This window comes from Carcharodon carcharias, chromosome 7, assembly GCF_017639515.1.
Source record: "Carcharodon carcharias isolate sCarCar2 chromosome 7, sCarCar2.pri, whole genome shotgun sequence".
Taxonomy (NCBI): Eukaryota; Metazoa; Chordata; class Chondrichthyes; order Lamniformes; family Lamnidae; genus Carcharodon; species Carcharodon carcharias.
Window position 1 is genome coordinate 61521376 of NC_054473.1, and position 19474 is coordinate 61540849.

General features: G+C 41.9%; 1 protein-coding gene across 2 annotated transcripts in view; it reads right to left on the reverse strand.

The window, feature by feature from the left end:
- The window catches only part of LOC121280339 (contactin-4-like), a 1234817-nt gene extending 1215766 nt beyond the window's left edge, over nt 1-19051 (reverse strand). For both annotated transcript variants that reach the window (XM_041192228.1, XM_041192226.1), the window contains exon 1: nt 18928-19051. In XM_041192228.1, the coding sequence (XP_041048162.1) occupies nt 18928-19025 (98 nt within the window). In that variant the 5' untranslated portion in view covers nt 19026-19051. The remainder of the gene's footprint in view (nt 1-18927) is intronic.
- Between the last annotated feature and the right edge of the window lie 423 nt (nt 19052-19474).

Genomic DNA, 19474 nt, shown 5'->3' on the forward strand with positions numbered 1-19474 from the left:
TACCTCAGTCACCTATCCACCCTGCCTCCCTACCCATTCACTGTCATTCATCCATTCACTCATTCACTAACATTCACACTGGCTCTTTAAACAAAACTCATGGCAGTTTGTGCCATCAAAAGTGGGAATGTTCTGTCTCTCCCACACCCCGACCTGACAGAGCTGCAATGGAGCTCTCAGAGGGACACTGCCCTCTGCATTACTGGTAAAGCCAGGATCGGAGGATTAGGCAAGAAATGCAGAGCAGCATTGAGATAACATCAAGTTCGAGCAGAGCAACAATCTGACGATGATTGCAACCCTTAGAAGATCCAGTTTATCATGTTACAGAATCAGAATTTTATCACAATGTTTAGTACTACACCATATCAAGTTTCAGCTCACATACAAACTTCTTTGAGGGCTTTACAGGATGCAAGATTTTAAACATATGTAGACATAAGCAAACCCATATTGTGCAGTTTGAAGCTGTATTACAGTACTAGAAAGTAAGGTTTTCCCTTATTTGTTCAAGAATGTGAGAATCACTGGCCAGGCCAACATTCGTTGTCCATCTCTAATTGCCTTAAATTAGTGGCAAGCTGCCTTCTTGAACCACTGTAATCTATGTGGTGTAGGTACACCCATCGTTCTGTTAGCAAGGGAGTTACAGGATTTTGACCCACTGCCAGTGAAGAAACAGCGATAAAGTACCAACTCAAGTGGCTTGGAAAGGAACTTGCAGATGGTGGTGGTGTTCCCAAGTGTCTGCTGTTCCCCTCACCCTTCTAGATGATAGAAGTCACAGTTTTGGAAGGTGCTGTCAAAGAAGCATTGGTGAGTTGCTGCAGTGCATCTTGTAAATGGTACACACTGCTGCTACTGTACGTTGGTGATGAAGAGAGTGAATGTTTAAGGTGGTGGATGGAGTGCAGATCAAGCCAACTGATTTTTCCTAGATGTTGTCCATCTGCACTGGCTCAGGCAAGTGGAGTGTGTTCCATCATACCCCTGACTTGTGACTTGTTGATGATGGACAGGCTCTGGGGAATCAGGAGGTGAGTTAGTCAGCATAGGATCCCCAGCATCTGACCTGCTCTTGTTGCCACAGTATTTATATGGATAGTCCAGTTTAGTTTCTGGTCAATGGCAACTCCTAGGTTCAGCAATGGTAAAGCTATTGAATATCAAGAGGAGATAGATAGTTTCTCTCTTGTTGGAGCTGGTCATTCACTGGCACTTAAGTTGCAAGTAACATCTGTGCCACACATCGGCCCAAGTCTGAGTGTTTCCAGGTCTTGCTGCATGCAGGCACAGATTACTCAAGCATACGGAGTTATGAATGTTATTGAATACTGTCCACGACAATCATCAGCAAACATCCCCAATTCTGACTTACAAGGGAGGGAAAGTCATTGTCAAGCAGCTGAAGATGGTTGGGCCTAGGACAGTACCCTGAACTCCTACAGCAAGGGCCTGGGTGTTACTCACAATAAGAGCTTGTGGTGGAAGAATTAATCCAGGCTGGTCTTTTGGTTCAAACTGGTTTATTTTCAAGATAACTCCTTAATGCTACTGACTTCCAAGTAGCTTCCACAGAAAGTGTTCCAGCTGTATCTTGTTATTCTATTTAGATGGGATAATCAATGCACATCACCTGTTTAACTAGCAATTGTCTTTAACAATATGATTGTTATGCAGTGTGATTATTTATACATTGACACTGGGGCTGAATTCATTGGCCTCCAACAATCACAAACATCTTCCTTTGTGTTGGTAAAACTCCAACCAGAGGAGAGTTTTCTCCTAATTCCCATTTACTTCAATTTTGATAGGGCTTTTGATGCCACACTTGGTCAAATGATGCCTCAATGTCAAGGGCAGTCGCTTATACCTCAGCTCTAGAATTCAGCACCTTTGACCATGTTTAGATAAAGGCTGTAATGAGGTCTTGAGCTGAATGGTCTGGCCAGAAACCAACCTGAACACCAGTGAGCAGATTATTGCTGAGTTAGTGCCACTTGATCGCACTGATAATGGCATTTTCCATCGCTCTGCTGATGATTGAGAGTAAACTGATTCATAGACTCAAAGACGTTTACAGCACAGAAGGAGGCCATTTAGCCCATCATGTTTGTGCCAGTCAACAAAGATCTGACTACACTAATCTGATTTTCCAGCGCTTGGCCCATAGTCCTGGAGGCTATGGCAACTCAAGTGAATATCTAAATACTACTTAAATGTTACAAGAGTTTCTGACTCAACCACCCTTTCAGGCAGTGAGTTCCAGACTCTCACCACCCTCTAGGTGAAAAAATTTCTCCTCAACTCCCCTCTTATCCTTCTACCTCTTACCTTAAATATGTGCCCCCTGGTTATTGACCCCTCTACTAATGAAAAAAGTGCCTTCCTATCTACCCTATCTATGCCCCTCAATATTATACACCTCGATTTGGTCCCCTTGCAAGATTTGGTGCTCCAAGGAAAACAACCCCAGCCTATCCAATCTTTCCTCATAGCACAAACCCTCCAGCCCAGGCAGCATCCTGGTAAATCTCCTCTGCACCCTCTCCAGTGCATCACATATTTCCTATAATGTGGCAACCAGAACTGCACGCTGTACTCCAGTTATGGCCTAACCAACATTTTATACAGTTCTAGCATAACCTCACTGCCCTTGTATTCTATGCCTCAGCTAATAAAGGCAAATATACCTTGTGCGTTCTTAACCACCTTATCTATCTGCCCTGCTACCTTCAGGGATCTGTGGATAAGCACACCAAGGTCCCTCTGATCTTCAATGCTTTCCAGGGTCCTAACAGTCATAGTGTAATCCTTTGCCTTGTTAGCCTTCCCCAAGTGCATTACCTCACAAATTTCCAGGTTGCATTCCATCTGCCACTGCTCTGCCCACCTGACAAGTCCATCGATATCCTCCTGCAGTTTACACTACGCTCCTCATTATTTATCATCTTACCAATTTTTGTGTCACCCGTGAATGTCTTGATCATACCCCCTACTTTAAGTCCAAATCATTTATGTGCACCACAAACAGAAGGGCACCAGCACTGAGCCCTGTGGAATCCCACTGGAAACAGACTTCCAGTCACAGAAACATCCCCCTACCATCACCCTCTGCTTCCTGTCTCTCAGAAAACTTTGGATCCAACCTGCCACTTTGCCTTGGATCTCATGGGTTCTTACTTTCTTGACCAGTCTGCCATGAGGGATCTTATTAAAAGCCTTGCTAAAGTCCATGTAGACCACATCAAATGCATTACCCTCATCAACATTCTTGGTTACCTCCACAAAAAAGTCAATCAAATTTGTCATACACGACCTTCCCTTAACAAATCCGTGCTGATTATCCATGATTAATCCATGTCCCTCCAAGTCCAGATAGATTTTGTCCCTCAGAATTCTTTCTAGTAACTTCCCCAACACTGAGGTTAGACTGACTGGCCTGTAATTTCCCCGTCTGTCCCTTTCTCCCTTTTTTAATAATAGGGTAACTTTAGCAGTTCCCCAGTCCTCTGGCACCTCACCTGTGGCCAGAGAGGATTTGAAAATTACTGCCGGGTCCCTGATATCTCTTCCCTCACCTCCCTCAACATCTCATCCGGGCTTGTGGATTTATCCACTTTTAAGGCTGCTAGTACCGCCTCTCTCTCAATGTTAATTTCCTCTAATATTTCCACAGTCCTCCACCTTGATGTCTATACTTGCATCAACTTTTTCCATTGTGAAGACAATGCAAAGTATTCATTGAGGACTGTACTCACATCTTCTGGGTCCACACACAGATGACCTCTATGATCCCTAACTGGCCCTACTCTTTCCCTATTCTCTTGTTCTTTATATATTTAAAAAACCCTTTGGGTTTTCCTTTATTCTACCCACCAATGGTTTCTCGTACACTCTCTTAGCTTTCCTAATTTCCTTTTTAAGTTCCCCCTGCACATTTTATACTCCTCTGGGGACTCTGCTGTATTGAGCCCTTGGTGTCTGCCATAAGCTTCTCTTTTTTTCTTAATTCTAACCTTTATGTTCCTTGACATCCAGATTCTCCAGACTTGGACCCCCCTTGGTCCTTACAGGAACATATCTGCCCTGTACTCTCGCCATTACCTTCTTGAACAGCTCCCACTGCTCTGAAACAGTTTTATCTGGAAGAAGCTGCTCCCAATCCACTTGGGCCAAATCGCATCTCACCTTAGTGAAATTAGCCTTTCCCCAGTTTAGAACTTTTATTCCTGGTCCAACCTTATCCCTTTCCATAAATATCCTAAATCTAACCAAGTTATGGTCACTATCTCCAATATGCTCCCCTACTGATACACCTTCCACCTGCCCAGGCTCATTTCCTAATATTAGATCCAGAACTGCCCTTGTTGGGCTTTCTGCTTACTGCCTAAATAAGTTCTGGATGCAACATAAGAATTTTGCTCCTTCACTACCTTGCACACTAAAACTGTGCCAGTTAATATTTGGGTAGTTAAAATCCCCTACTATTACTGCCTTATTATTCTTACACTTCTCTGAAATTTGATTACATATTTGATCCTCTATCTCTACCTGACTGTTTGGGGGCTGTAGTGCACACCCAACAGTGAGTTTGCCCCTTTTGTGTTTTTTACTTCTATTCATATGCCCTCATTTGATGATCCTTCCAAGATATCATTCCTCCTCACTGCTTTATTTGACTCTTTGATCAATATTGTTACCCCCTCCTCTTCCATCCCCCTCTCTATCTCATCTGAATACCCTATAAGCAGAAATGTTGAGCTGCCAATCCTGCCCTTTTAGTCGGTCGAGAAATAAAAACGACAAACTCCATAAGTGGAACAAAAAACGAAACGCTAAGGAAATGAATCAAGCCCAAGCAAAAAAGAAAAATGATGGACTCAAATCATCTTTCTGATCATTGAGTTCTATGCACACAAACATCATACGTAAGATTCTAGACCAAGCTACTGAAAAATCTACCTGTTGCAGTTTCTGTTTTCACATATGGAGTGGATACACTCTCCCTTAGATACATCCCATTTACCTGAGGTCAGAGACTTTGGTACAGGATGACAAAACCCAAAGCTAAGGGACAACTCAGTATCTGTAAGGGTCCTTCTGAAATTTAGCTAGCTAAAACCATACAAATTACCAGCTCAAAGAACTTTATAAGCTTTGCTGTCATACATCCAGGACCATCTAGCTGTTTGAGCATTAAATGTAAGGTTATTGGGGCCTCAGTGTGAAGAACACCAGCCCTTCATGACTGTTCTACCCTGAGTGTCACATTATAGATCAAAGCTGTTAAGTGTACCATCCGCAGTTCCTAGAAGTATTGTGGGCCTACCTGGTTCAGCTCTAATGAGTAAATCTGCTGCACAAGATTGTTTGAGTTCTGATTTTTCTAACATCAGACAAGTCACTGTATCCAATAGCTCACCTATCTCAAGAAAGCAAATGATGGCAAGCATGGGTTCAGATCTTATTCAGCAGACGGCAGTTACAAGAAATTCTCACTAATTATATGGAAGTAGACAATCCATCATAGAAAGATATGAGTGCATTGCTATAATCCTGTTGACTACAGCATGACTATACATCATTCCCTATTTTCATTAGTTTGAGGTGCAGTGCATTAGCACCACATGCATGCCTCTCTGCAAACCAATCATAACATCTGAAACTTGAATAGGTGAGTGCACCTAGGTAACATCTTTCACCATCTATCATCTGCAGTTTTAGTCTCACCATCCACAGAACTTAGGGGCTTACACATGACAACTTGGAACTAGTCAGCAACCTTGATGCTTGAGACATTTAAGTCCAATGCTACTCCCAGGCCTGTTCTTATTCTAGATCTGCATGAGAAGTACTTTAAAAAAGAGATGTGCTCATTATGAGGTTATAGTTCAGAGTGCTATGTGACATATTTATGTAAGCCAGAGCCCTCCCTCTCTGCAAACATGCTCCCCTCTGAGCTTCAATCTACCTCACAGTCTGGCATTACTCTTTCAATATTTTATGTATTTAAATTTGAAAATAAAGGATTAATTTACAACCAAAAATTGATCATTAACAGAGAGAATTAAGAAATAATTAAAATATGATATTACTGTCAAAATATCATATTACTACTCACCTTACCTTCCTCAAAACTATCAAGTAAACTTTCAAAGTCAGGTTTGGCATACTTTGCTGTTGCATCCATAACTGGGTGATCCTTCTATCTTATAGCAATAATTCTAATTACACTTACAAAAGAATATAAAAAATATGTTCATGTAGACTGTAAATACTAACAATGTAGCCCTGCTTAGTGATGAGTTTACCAATAGTCCATTGTTTTAAAGCTGCATAATTTGTCAAATACTGTTTAGTCCATCAACACAGGAAGATTTTCTGCATACATCAACAAGACAATATTTTTCTCTCAATACAAATACAGGAGATAGTGGATAAAACTTCAATGCTGTTGGGACAATAATTGGCTCTGTTGGATTTGTCCTGCTTCTTCTGAACAGGACATAACTGGGCAATTTTTCACATTGCCAGGTAGATGCCAGTATCGTAGCTGTACTGGAGTAGTTTGGCTAGAGACGCAGCTAGTTCTGGATCTTAAGTCTTCAGAGTTACAGCCGGGATGTTGTCAGGCAGGGCCCATAGCCTTTGCAGTATCCAATGCCTTCAGACTTTTCTTGATCTCAAGCATAGTGAATCAAGTTGGCTGAAGACTAGCATCTTTGATGATGATGATAATCTCAAGAGGAGGCCGAGATTGATCATTCTCTGCATTTCTGGCTGAAGGTGGTTGCAAATGCTTCTGCCTCGTCACTTGCAGTGATGTGCTGGGCTTCCATATCATTGAGAATGTTGATGTTTGTGGCTCCTCCTTTTCCAGCAAGTTGTTTAATTGTAGACCACCATTCACAACTGGATGTGGCAGGACTGGAGAGTTTTGATCTGATCCATTCACTGTGAGATTGCTTTTCTTTGTCTCTTGCATACTGCTTCTGCTATTTAGCATGTATGTTATAGATTTACCAGGTTGACAGCCCATTTTTAGGTATGCCTGGTGTTGCTCCTGGCATGCACTCCTGCACTCATCGAACCTGGATTGATCCCTAGGCTTGATGGTAATGGTAGACTGAGGGATATGCCAGGCCTGAGGTTAAGGGTTGTGATTGACTACAATACTGTTGCTGCTGATGGCCCCCAACACCTCATGGATGCCCGGTTTTGAGTTGATAGATTTGTTCAAAATCTATCTCATTTGGCATGGTAGTAGCGCCAGACAGCACGATGGAGGATATCAACAGTGCGAAGACTGGACAAAAACAGAATTGCCTGGAAAATCTCAGCAGGTCTGGCAGCATCAGCGGAGAAGAAAAGAGTTGACGTTTCGAGTCCTCATGACCCTTCAACAGAACTGATTGAATATTATGAAAGGGGTGAAATATAAGCTGGTTTAAGGTGGGGGGGAGGGGGGCAGTGGGGGGAAGAGAAGTTGGGGGAGGTCTGGTTGTAGGGACAAGCAAGCAGTGATAGGAGCAGGTAATCAAAATAGACAAAGGAACAAAGAAGTGTTGAAGGTGGTGATATTATCTAAACGAATGTTCTAATTTAGAATGGATGGCAGGGCACTCAAGGTACAGCTCTAGTGGGGGTGGGGTGGAAAGAGTAGCAGGGCATACAAGATTTAAAAATAATGGAAATAGGTGGGAAAAGAAAAATCTATATAAATTGTTGGAAAAAACAAAAGGAAGGGGGAAGAAACTGAAAGGGGATGGAGGAGGGAGCTCAAGCTCTAAAGTTGTTGAATTCAATATTCAGTCCGGATGGCTGTAAAGTGCCTAGTCGGAAGATGAGGTGCTGTTCCTCCAGTTTGCATTGGGCTTCACTGGAACAATGCAGCAAGCCAAGGACAGACATGTGGCCAATAGAGCAGGGTGGAGTGTTAAAATAGCAAGCGACAGGGAGGTTTGGGTCATTCTTGCAGACAGACCACAGGTGTTCTGCAAAGTGGTCGCCCAGTTTATGCTTGGTTTCTCCAACGTAGAGGAGACCGCATTGGGAGCAACGAATGCAGTAGACTAACTTGGGGGAAATGCAAGTGAAATGCTGCTTCACTTGAAAGGAGTGTTTGGGCCCTTGGACGGTGAGGAGAGAGGAAGTAAATGGGTAGGTGTTGCATCTTTTGCGTGGACATAGAGAGATGCCATAGGTAGGGGTTGATGAGTAGGGGATGATGGAGGAGTGGACCAGGGTGTACCGGAGGGAACGATCCCTATGGAATGCCACCAAGGAGGGTGAAGGGAAGATGTGTTTGGTGGTGGCATCATGCTGGAGTTGGCGGAAATGGCGGAGGATGATACTTTGAATGCGGAGGCTGGTGGGGCGATAAGTGAGGACAAGGGGGACCCTATCATGTTTCTGGGAGGGAGGAGAAGGCGTGAGGGCGGATGCATGGGAGATGGGCCGGACATGGTTGAGGGCCCTGTCAACGACCGTGGGTGGAAAACCTCGGTTAAGGAAGAAGGAGGACTTGTCAGAGGAACTGTTTTTGAAGGTAGAATCATCAGAACAGATGCGAAGGAGGTGAAGGAACTGAGAGAATGGGATGGAGTCCTTACAGGAAGCGGGGTGTGAGGAGCTGTAGTCGAGGCAGCTGTGGGAGTTGGTAGGCTTGTAATGGATATTGGTGGACAGTCTATCACCAGAAATGAGACAGAGAGGTCGAGGAAGGGAAGGGAAGTGTCAGAGATGGACCATGTGTAAATGATGGAGGGGTGGAGATTGGAAGCAAAATTAATAAATTTTTCCAAGACCCGACGAGAGCATGAAGCAGCACTGAAGTAATCATCGATGTACCAGAGAAAGAGTTGTGGACCGGAGCAGGACTGGAACAAGGAATGTTCCACATACCCCATAAAGAGACAGACATAGCTGGGGCCCCATGTGGGTACCCATAGCTTTTTATTTGGAGGAAGTGAGAGGAGTTAGAGGAGAAATTGTTCAGTGTGAGAACAAGTTCAGCCAGAGGGAGGAGAGTAGTGGTGGATGGGGATTGTTCGGGCCTCTGTTCGAGGAAGAAGCCAAGGGCCCTCAGACCATCCTGGTGGGGGATGGAGGTGTAGAGGGATTGGACGTCCATGGTGAAGAGCAAGCGGTTGGGGCCAGGGAATTGGAAATTGTTGATGTGACGTAAGGTGTCAGAGGAATCACAGATGTAGGTGGGAAGGGACTGGACAAGGGGAGAGAGAAGGGAGTCAAGATAACGAGAAATGAGTTCCGTGGGGCAGGAACAGGCTGACACGATCGGTCTACCGGGACAGTTCTGTTTGTGGATTTTTGGTAGGAGGTAGAAGCGGGCCGTCCGAGGTTGGGTGACTATCAGGTTGGAAGCTGTGGGAGGAAGATCTCCAGAGGAGATAAGGTCAGTGACAGTCCTGGAAACAATGGCTTGATGTTCAGTGGTGGGTTCATGGTCCAGCGAGAGGTAGGAGGAAGTGTCTGCAAGTTGACGCTCAGCCTCCGCGAGGTAGAGGTCAGTGCACCAGACAACAACAGCACCACCCTTGTCAGCGGGTTTGATGACAATGTTGGGGTTGGACCTGAGAGAACGGAGTGCAGTAAGTTCAGAGAGAGACAGATTAGAATGGGTGAGAGGAGCAGAGAAATTGAGACAACTAATGTCACGCCGACAGTTCTCAATGAAAAGATCAAGAGAAGGTAAGAATCCAGAGGGAGGGGTCCAGGTGGAGGGAGAATATTGGAGGTGGGTAAAAGGATCCATTGAACAGGGAGAGGACTCCTGCCCAAAGAAGTGAGCACAGAGACGAAGACGGTGGAAGAAGAGTTCAGTTCGTGCCGAGCCCGATATTCATTGAGATGAGGGCATAAGGTTATGAAACTAAGTCCTTTGCTGAGTGCTGAACATTCAGCGTCGGAGAGGGGAAGGTCAGGGGGTATAGTGAATACACGGCCGGTGCTGGGATTGGAAGATGGGGTGGGGACGGAGGGACAGCTGGAGGGTCCTAGATGGGTGTTGGTGTCGATGAGTTGTTGGAGCAAAAACGTGTTGGAGCGAAGACTGGACTTATCTCCACAAATACCATGCAGTGGTTAGCCTCACCAATACTGTCAGGAAAGATGCATCTGCAACAGATAGGTTGGTGCTGGCCAGGTCAAATAGTTTTTTCTCTCTTGTTCTCTTGCCACATGTCACGGGCCAGCCTGGCAGATATGCCCTTCAGGTCATGACCAGCTTGATCAGAAATAGTGCTACATCAAAGTCTTGTTGAGGGCTCCCAGGGCAACTCCTTCTCAACTGTATACCATTATGCTGTCACCTCCGTTCCTGTTGGTGCAACAGAACATACCCCGAAATGGTGATGCAGTGTAAGAGGTTAAGAATGACTACAACAGTCTGCTGCTTGACTAGTCTGTGAGCCAGTTCTCCCAAATTTGGTGCAAGTCCTCATAGGTTAGTGAGGAGGAGTTTGCAGGGTATATCTTTATCACTTTTGGTGCCTTGGTTGGTGCCAAGTGGTTCGTCTGGTTTTATTCTTATTTTACTCTTCGGCGGCGGTTCAATATAAGTGACTGGCTTGCTAGGCTAATGCAGAGGACACTTAAATGTCAACCAGACTGCTGTGGACCTGGTGTCACGTAGTCCGGACTGAACAAAAATGGCAGATTTCCTTCCCGGATGTTTTTTAATGACAGTCTGGGAATTTCATGGTCACCATTACTGAGACTCAGTTTTTTATTCCAGATTTAATAATTAAATTTAAATTCCACCAGCTGTCGTGGTGGGATTTAAATTATATCTCTGTCTGCCTCTGATGACTGGGCTGCTGGATTACTGGCCCAGTTACATTACCACAATACTAATGTTTCTTTGTTCTTGGGGATTTTGTCATACACAATTCATATAGTTAGAGTTAAATAAAGGAAGGTAATGGTGCAGTTGCTGATATGCAATAAATGTTAAAAAAAATTGTGGAGATTAAATCATCAGGGATAAAGACAATGGGGTAGACTTTTGTTCTTGCCACGAAAGTACTCTAGTTGGATCAGACATCCTTTACAGAACCAGGTGGATTTTTATTCCAGGTAGCGAAGACAAATATCTATTCAGTATGTGGCCAAAATGAGAAATCCTTTATACCAACCAGTCAAGACTGCTACTTGGATCAGTATGATTCCTGTCCAGCAAGACAAGAAGCATTGTTTGATTTAGTGATGTACCAAATAAACAGTGTGATAGCTGCTGAATAATTGGAAATAGGAAACGTAACATAGTTAGATTCAATCTGAAGAAGAATCATACAGACTCAAAACGTTATCTCTGTCTCTCTCTCTCCACAGATGCTGTCAGACCTGCTGAGTCTTTCCAGCATTTTTTGTTTTTGTTTCAGATTTCCAGCATCTGCAGTATTTTGCCTTTGTTATAGTTAGATTCAACGTGGCAATAGAAAAGAATAATGATAACAATGGACTGGATAAAGGCAAACCTTCCTAAGATAAGGGGTCTGGCCCAAATTAACTGGGCAGAAAGATTAGAAAAAAGGATGAGTCATAGAGGTTTACAGCACAGAAAAAGGCCCTTTGGCCCATCGAGTCTGCGCCGGACAAACAAGTACCTCACTATTCTAATCCCATTTTCCAGCATTAGGCCCATAGCCTTGTATGTTATGGCATTGCAAGTGCACACCCAAATACTTCTTAAATGTTATGAGGGTTTCTGCCTCTACCCCTTCAGGCAGAGTGATTGGGAGTGCATTCCTGGCAAATGAAAAGATACAGTTCCACAAATTAATGGAAAGATCAAAACTAAACTGTAAAACAGAGATGTGTAATAAAACAATGGTAAGTAGTATTAAAGAACTATATGAGAAGAATAGAAAGTACAATGGAGAGCTAAGAAGGGAGATTATAAAGACTAAAAGTGAATCTTGAAAAAGGCTAGCACATAACATAAGATGAAATAATACAGGATATTATAAACACTGGAGTAAAAGAACAATTGAAAAAAGCACGAGTGATGAATGAGGAAATCGAATTGTGCAGGATGAAATTATAACAATGATTGCAAATAAGTATTTTGCATCGCATTTTCCAAATGATCTTGTTAGTGAGAATATAGGTGAAATAGAAGAGGATGTGAAACAATTGCTTGCGATAACTGTAGAAAAAGGGTTGGTTTCATAAAAAGTAGCAGGGCTCATTAAGAGTCCTGATAGCATGCAGCCTAAACTGTTAAAGAAAGTCACAGTGATGTCACACATGATCTGACAGCAACTTTTCAATTCTCCTGAGGAATGTATTATATGCCAGGGGACAGAAGTGTGACCAATATAACAGTTTTGTTCAATGAGGGGAAGAATAAAGTGAGTAAGTTTAGATGGGGTGGGTGGGTGTCTGGGAAAATGGCCCACTGCCTACATTTGAGTAACACTTCCAGCTAACCTGTCAAAGTGAAGCTGTTTGTCAAGTTCAGATCAACAACATTTTCCTACAAGACTCCTTCGCTGTCAAGGAGAAATATGCAAAGTACACTCCTCACAGCTCTGGTGCTATGCTGAACAATCTTCTGCAATGACTATCTGATTGTAAGGCACACATTGGAAATTACTGACCTGTAAGAACCCACTGCAGGTGTTGGTGAATGCCATCATTAAGACTTGACCCATACTGGCTGAGCTGGCTCCATAAGGAGGCAGGCTGTTAATTTTTTCTCACTCATTAATCAAATTGTCTAATTGCTGTGGACTGTGACCAAAGAGGGAATGCATTGGGAGATTAGAACAATCTCAGAGTGCCTGGATGATGAGCTCACCAATGCTGTGAACGGCTCACCCAGAAGAAGGATGAACTGGAATCTGTGACTAAGAACAACCTTTAGTTTGTATTTGGTTTCCTACGTTTTCTAATTAAAATGCTTATAAAACAATTGATTTGCTGGTATCAGGTGGAAACCGTTTTTTGGAGTAGAAATTTGGAGGCAGTTCAGAGAAGGTGAATTAGGTTGATTCCTGGGATGTATGGGGTGGTCTTATGAGGAAAAGTTGATTATGTTGAACCTATATTCATATGAATGAGATGTAATCTTGTACATGTAAGCTTGTAAGGGGACCTGAAAAAATATGTTTTGCCTCATTGAGAAATCTAGAACTATGGGTCATATTTTCAAAATAAGGGGTTACCCATTTAAGATAAAGATGAGAAGGGGTTTCTTCTCTCAGAGGGTTATTAATCTATGGAATTCTGTACCCCAAAGAGGTGTGGAGGTTGGGTCATTGAAGGCCAAGGTTAAGTTAGAGAGACTTTTGAGAGAGAGAGAGAGAGATTTTTGAGAGAGAGAGTGTTTTTTGAGAGAGAGAGAGATGTGGGATAATTCTTCCCCTTTTCTCATCTTCTGACTTCTTTGCAACAAGATGTAGGTTTGAAAAGGAGCCTTTTAACCCTTTTGAGTGCTGTCACTTTATAGAATACACACAAAGATGATTTCTGGAGATATAACATGCAGCTAGGTTATGAACAGAGAACAAGGAACAGGTCACTTGTTTACAGTCCTTAAGCTGATGGCTGAAAATGGTGAAGGTCTAAAGGATTTGCTTCTGGTTCCTTGAAGGCAAATGAGGCTGGTAGTGTTTGGCTGTTTCAGATGAAAATGTGCCCGAGCTCCTGTAGTGAAGAAAAATAATCTTGCAAGTGAGACAAATTAGCCTCTCTTCTCTGCCTAAAATGACTGTCTTATTGAGGCAAGGTTTGTTCTTTCTGCTGGGCGATCTCTCCCTCCAAGGTGTTCATCCCAGGCTGCCTTGCGGATCCCTTGCGGATTAATAAGTTATCAGCTCTCCATCGGTTTCGGTTATGTGATGGCAACGTTGATATGTTCCATTGTTCACAAAAGGAGTTGGGGCTGATGTTTTTGATGCTCAATGGGGCAATCTTTGACATCCCATCAAACATTCCAGCTATGATCATGTCACTAAATACTTTATTTGAAATCTAATCTTCATGAAGCCAACAGGTCTAGCAGCCATTGCCATTTTTAAACTCTTGCATTGAAATGATGAGGGATAGTCAATTAACACCTGGGAAAACAGTTTGCATTTTATGTAGCTTCCCAAACATATTGTCTCTGTCTGTCCAGAAACGACGACAGAAGTCACCTGACTTTCCAGACTCCATTTTGTGAAACCTTATTGTCAATATTTTATGTTGCTGTCTTCTTATTTTTAAACAAAAGTAGTATCCATTTCCCAATTAGCTTCACGGGCATGGTGTGACCGTCACAATATATAATTCAAAACTGCAAGCAAAGCTTGGAAAAATATGTTAACTACAAGCACACAAGATAGTTAGGTCAACGTAAATTTTCTGAAAGCATGATCGTTAAAATAATGAATATTTACTTATGTTCACCACATAAGTGATACTGTTGTTAAGGTGAGCTATGTGCTTACTCATGAAATAGCTGCATTATGGAAACCATTTTTTGAAGAGGAATTTTGAGCACTACATGCTAGGATCTTAAGAAATAATGTCCGGATAGTTTCTAATAAACGTGGTCCACGCCATGTGTCAGGACAAAGGATCAGACCCATCATATAAAAGGTTGCTGTGGAACAAGTAATCACATATCATATCTATGCACACTCTGGTGTATCTCATGAGTCTGTATTACATCCACTTATATTCTCCCTCTCTCTCTGTGTTAATATTCAGGTAAAGGAGAGTTAGATGGCAGGACAATCAGAAGCAATTCAAACCCCATCTTAAATGAATTGATTCCCCTTATTTTTATGAAATCAATTGTTCTTGTATTACTTACTCAACAGAATTTACAGCATCTTGGGAAGCAAAGAAGTAGATATAGTTGGAGCACAACAATTCCTCTGCATTACAGGGTGGGAAGCTGGGCAATGCGAAACTGAGGCATCGCAGTGTCACTACTGGTAATAGGAAGTCATTATAGTGAAACAATTTGGAAATTTCCATTATTAAATTCAACATCAGAATTTATAATGGAAAATGGGATAGAAATGAATGACAAAAGGAAAGATTTTGTAAGCAGGTGGATCGAAGTAATTACCCAGATCTAAGTCATTTCTAAAAATATATCTACTCTTGATACAGGTGAAGATGTTGGGGAAACATTATTAAAATGAGCTCATGACACAAAAATTGGATGTTTGGCAAACAATGAAGAATATATTAAAAGATTTCAGGAGAACAGAAGTTAGTAGATGGGGCAAATAAATAGTTTATGTTGCTTAATGCAGAGAAATGTAATATGATATAATTTTCGGAAGGGAAAAAATGCATGGGAGTTTAAACAAAAAATAATAAGTTGTACTTTGTGTTTTATAGTCATAGGCAAAAAGGTAATGATAAATTTGTTCATGGAATGGTAAGGCTACAGTTTGAGCACTGTGAGCAGTTTTTCACGGCCCTTTATGGAAACAAGGAATTTTGTAGCTAAAATGAGGCTACACAGCCGATTTCTATGCAATTGCTATCTACCGATAACTCACCCTTATAAATTTTCCTTTTTAAAATAATTATCCAGTTTACTTTGAGAAGATATTCTTAATTCTGTTTCCACCAGAAAAGGCATAAAAGCCACAGCAAATGCCATTTTGATACACCAGGATGATGGCAGCTATGAGAAACTATGGATTGAATATTAATATTTGGACCATCTTGCAGCAGGGAAGACCAGCAGTGGGCCGGAAATGCAAAAGCTCATACAACAGGTTTCTTTCATGGCGCTTTAAATGAGGAACAACATTAGCATCAAGCCTCCAGGTTTTCTGACCAATTGGAGAAAGTGGGCATGATCAAGACCTGCACCTGACTGTTGAAGCCTCAGTATATATTTAAAGTAAATATTTTTAAAGGGGCCATGACGAGGGGCAGAATGGAAGTATTCAACAACAGGTAAGTGAGAGATAATAATTGGAGTGAAGGTGTCTCAAAGAGGGAAGGCTGTCCCTTGACCCTCTGAAGCATCTCTGGGGATCATACTGTGGGGTATAAGGGGCCACAGAGAAATATCATTCTTATTGGATGTGAGGAAGAAGCCCATCTTTGAAACCAAGCAGGCATGGCTGGCAGCGACTGAGGTGAGCAGCAGGAGTGTTATCCTTCACTCATGGGTTTAATGCCAAAACAGGTTCAATGAGCTCATCAGGGCAGGAAAGGTGACTGGCATAGAATTTTCAAGGAACAACCCTCTCATTCTGATTTCACAGCCTTTTCCTGCACAGCATTCCTCAGACCAACATGCCTTTCAGATTCACCCATCCCTCTCTTTCTTGAGACACATCCTTTAAATCCTGTCTAAGTAACTACCACTGACATTCACCTTCATGTTATTGCCATCTCACACCCATCCTTCACAGTAATCCTTCACAAATGTTGCCCTTCCACCTTTTCAACACATTACATTTCTCACATTCATAACTCTCTTCTTGCAGACAAAGAGAGCTCAGAACACAAGGCAGGGGACAGGAGATGGTTCTCCAGTCCTGGGATGCATAGCCATTGATGATGGAGAGATGGGGGTGAGGCAGAGCTAGATGTTCTCAGTGTACATGCAAAAACTGAAGCTCTGCTTTTGAATGATGTTGGCTAATAGGAAATAGGAGGGGACCAAGGGTAGATCCTTGGGAGACACCAGAGGTAATGGTGCAGCAGCAGGAGGTGAGGCTATTGCAAGTGATTCTCTGGCCATGATCATTTGGAAAGAACTTCACTCCATTAATGTTAAGCTGGTATGTAACCACGAAAAGGTTATCATGCATGTCTGCACTAACGAGCAAGTTGCCATTATGCCTTCATTCTGCACTAGTCAAGTCTGCCACAAATCATCACAGCTCGAAGCAGAGTCAGCTCCTTGGAGACAAGGGCAACCCTCTAACAAAGCGGCTGATTACACCCATGAGGAGCCCTGCCACTGACGCACAGGACACATACAACTGAAGCCACATGAACATAAGTGAGATCATTGAGCACGTCAATTACTGACTCAGTGATCCCACAGGAGTTGCCCCCATGCTAACAAAAATATGAGTTATATGCGGAAGCAGCAAGTTCCTGACAGCCTCCCAATATGTTTGCATTTTTTGTTTCTTAACCTCCTGTACGCATTGCCATCTACCCACTCTGGCAAGTTAAACTTCCTCCCCACTAAAGTTAGGTGAAGAGACTTAAGATATTGGGAACATTTATCATGCAACAAAGAAAGCTTAGAGAGATTCAACAGTATTTTTAAGATTATAAAAAGTTGTTAGGAAAAATGGGTAGTTAGTGATGAGCGGTCACTAAGAAACTGAGAGGGATTCACCCTTAGGAAATGTTCCTTTATGCAGAATATAAGAAATGTTTTGCATTTGAGAGTAGCTAAGGTAGTGACCATGGCATCGGTTGAAGCAAAAGTACAGAACTAATAGGAGCAGAGAAAGATATGGGGAGAGAATGCAGCAGTAGGTTTGATTTTGCATTTCTTAAGCAGTAAGCTGGCATAGGCATGATGGGGTGAATGCTTGCTTCTGCGCAATAAATATATTCTGTTCCATGGAAATATGTTGGAATGACACAGACTGATTAAATAAATGGCAATTCATCATCAACAACAACAACTTGCACTTCCGTAGTGCCTTTAAAGTAGTAAGACAGCTTCACAGGAGCATTATTGGACAGAATTTGATACAGAACCAATAAAGAGATGTTAGGACAGACAACCAAATGCTTATTCAAAGATTTTACCTAACTTGGAAGAGGGAAGAGAGAGAGATGAACAAAGGTTTAGCTGGGGAGTTCCAGAGCTTAGGGTCTGGGCAGCTGAAGGTATGACTGGCAAGGGTGGAGTGACAGAAATCAGGGATATGCAAGAGGCCAGAATTAGAGGAGCGTGGAGATCTCAGAGAGTTGTACCCCAAAGGAAGTAACAGAGATAGCGAGCGGCGAGGCTACAGAGGAACTTGAATACAAGGATAAGAATTTTAAAATCAAGATGTTTCCATACTTGGGGCTAATGTCGATCAGCAAGCATAAGGATAATGGTTGAAAGGAGCTTAAAATGTATCCAGAAATGTGGATAAGTGAAGTAAAAACAATGGAAGAGTATGTGATAAAGTGCTGTGATAATAGAATCGATTGATTTGTTGGGTTTGCTGATAGAATGTTTTACAATACTATACTGCTTCTGATCCTTTCCAATGATAAGATCAATAATATTCCAAGGCTAAAAAGAGATTGTGGAAAATGTATCAAACTCAGAATTTTTATCTGAGAAAATGTTACCTTTGCATTACACCACATGTCCCCTGTGTACATGAAGAGATTACTTACAGGATGATTATTTCTCATCTACAGATCATTTTGTTGACATCACATTACATCAAGTCAGCTGCAGTCATTTGTGTCAAAACATATTTCTTAGCTTGCTTTACTTTCCTGAGGAACACACTAACATGATTCCAGATGTGTAAAAAACTTTCCCAATTGGATCTATCTGAAATCAACTCATTTGGATGACTCAGATGGCTACTGTTTTGGTTCCCTCCCCAACATGGTTTATCCTAGCTTTAGCTATAATGTCGCATCAAGTAAGAAAATGTTATATAAAGCATGACTATGCACAGAAAAGATCGTGCAGGAGGCAGCTAGGTAAAAAAAACCACAGTATACCCAATCCATGTTAATTAATGACCAATTAACTGAGGTACAAATACTGGCACCATTTTTAATCCTTATGGAATCATTATTTATGGTTTCTATGTTCAATTCATCTTATCCAAGTCTTGTTGCAAATCCTGACCTGAATCATGCTGTCCAATTCTTGTAGAGCATTTCAATGAATGTTTAAAAGGACACCGCCCAGTCTTTTTTTATATAAAAGCACAGATAAAAATATTGCTAGCAAACCTGTAATGTGGTGTTGGATACCCTGTTGCTTCACAGTTCAGTGTTGCTTTCTTCTCTTCAGAATCCACAGGAAACACAATGTCATGAGGCTCATGCATAAAAACTGGACCGTGTGGCTTGCCATTCTCTGTGTCAATACAAATAAAAGACTATATTAGGTTACTCACATAAGGACTGTTAGAATAAGGAAAATAATAGACACAAAATAACTGCAAAATTATTTAGAGAAAAAAAACACAAGACAATAAACATCACTTCCATTTATAGCAAGATAGTGTGTACTGCATCAGAATGATTACTAATATATCATTCTTGCACTTCTGCATCCGTTTCCATTTTTAACACAAATTGGGAGAAAGATAGATAAATTAAACAAGTTTTAGTTGAAATGACAACCAAATAATATTTTTACTTAATATATTCAGTTTATTCTATGCTTTCCAAATTAAGGATTTAAAATGAGTGAGAAAACAATGACTGAGAAATCACTGTTAGCATTGTCAACTGGAGTGTTGTTTGTACCTATGGCAGTCCAAGATTTAAAAAG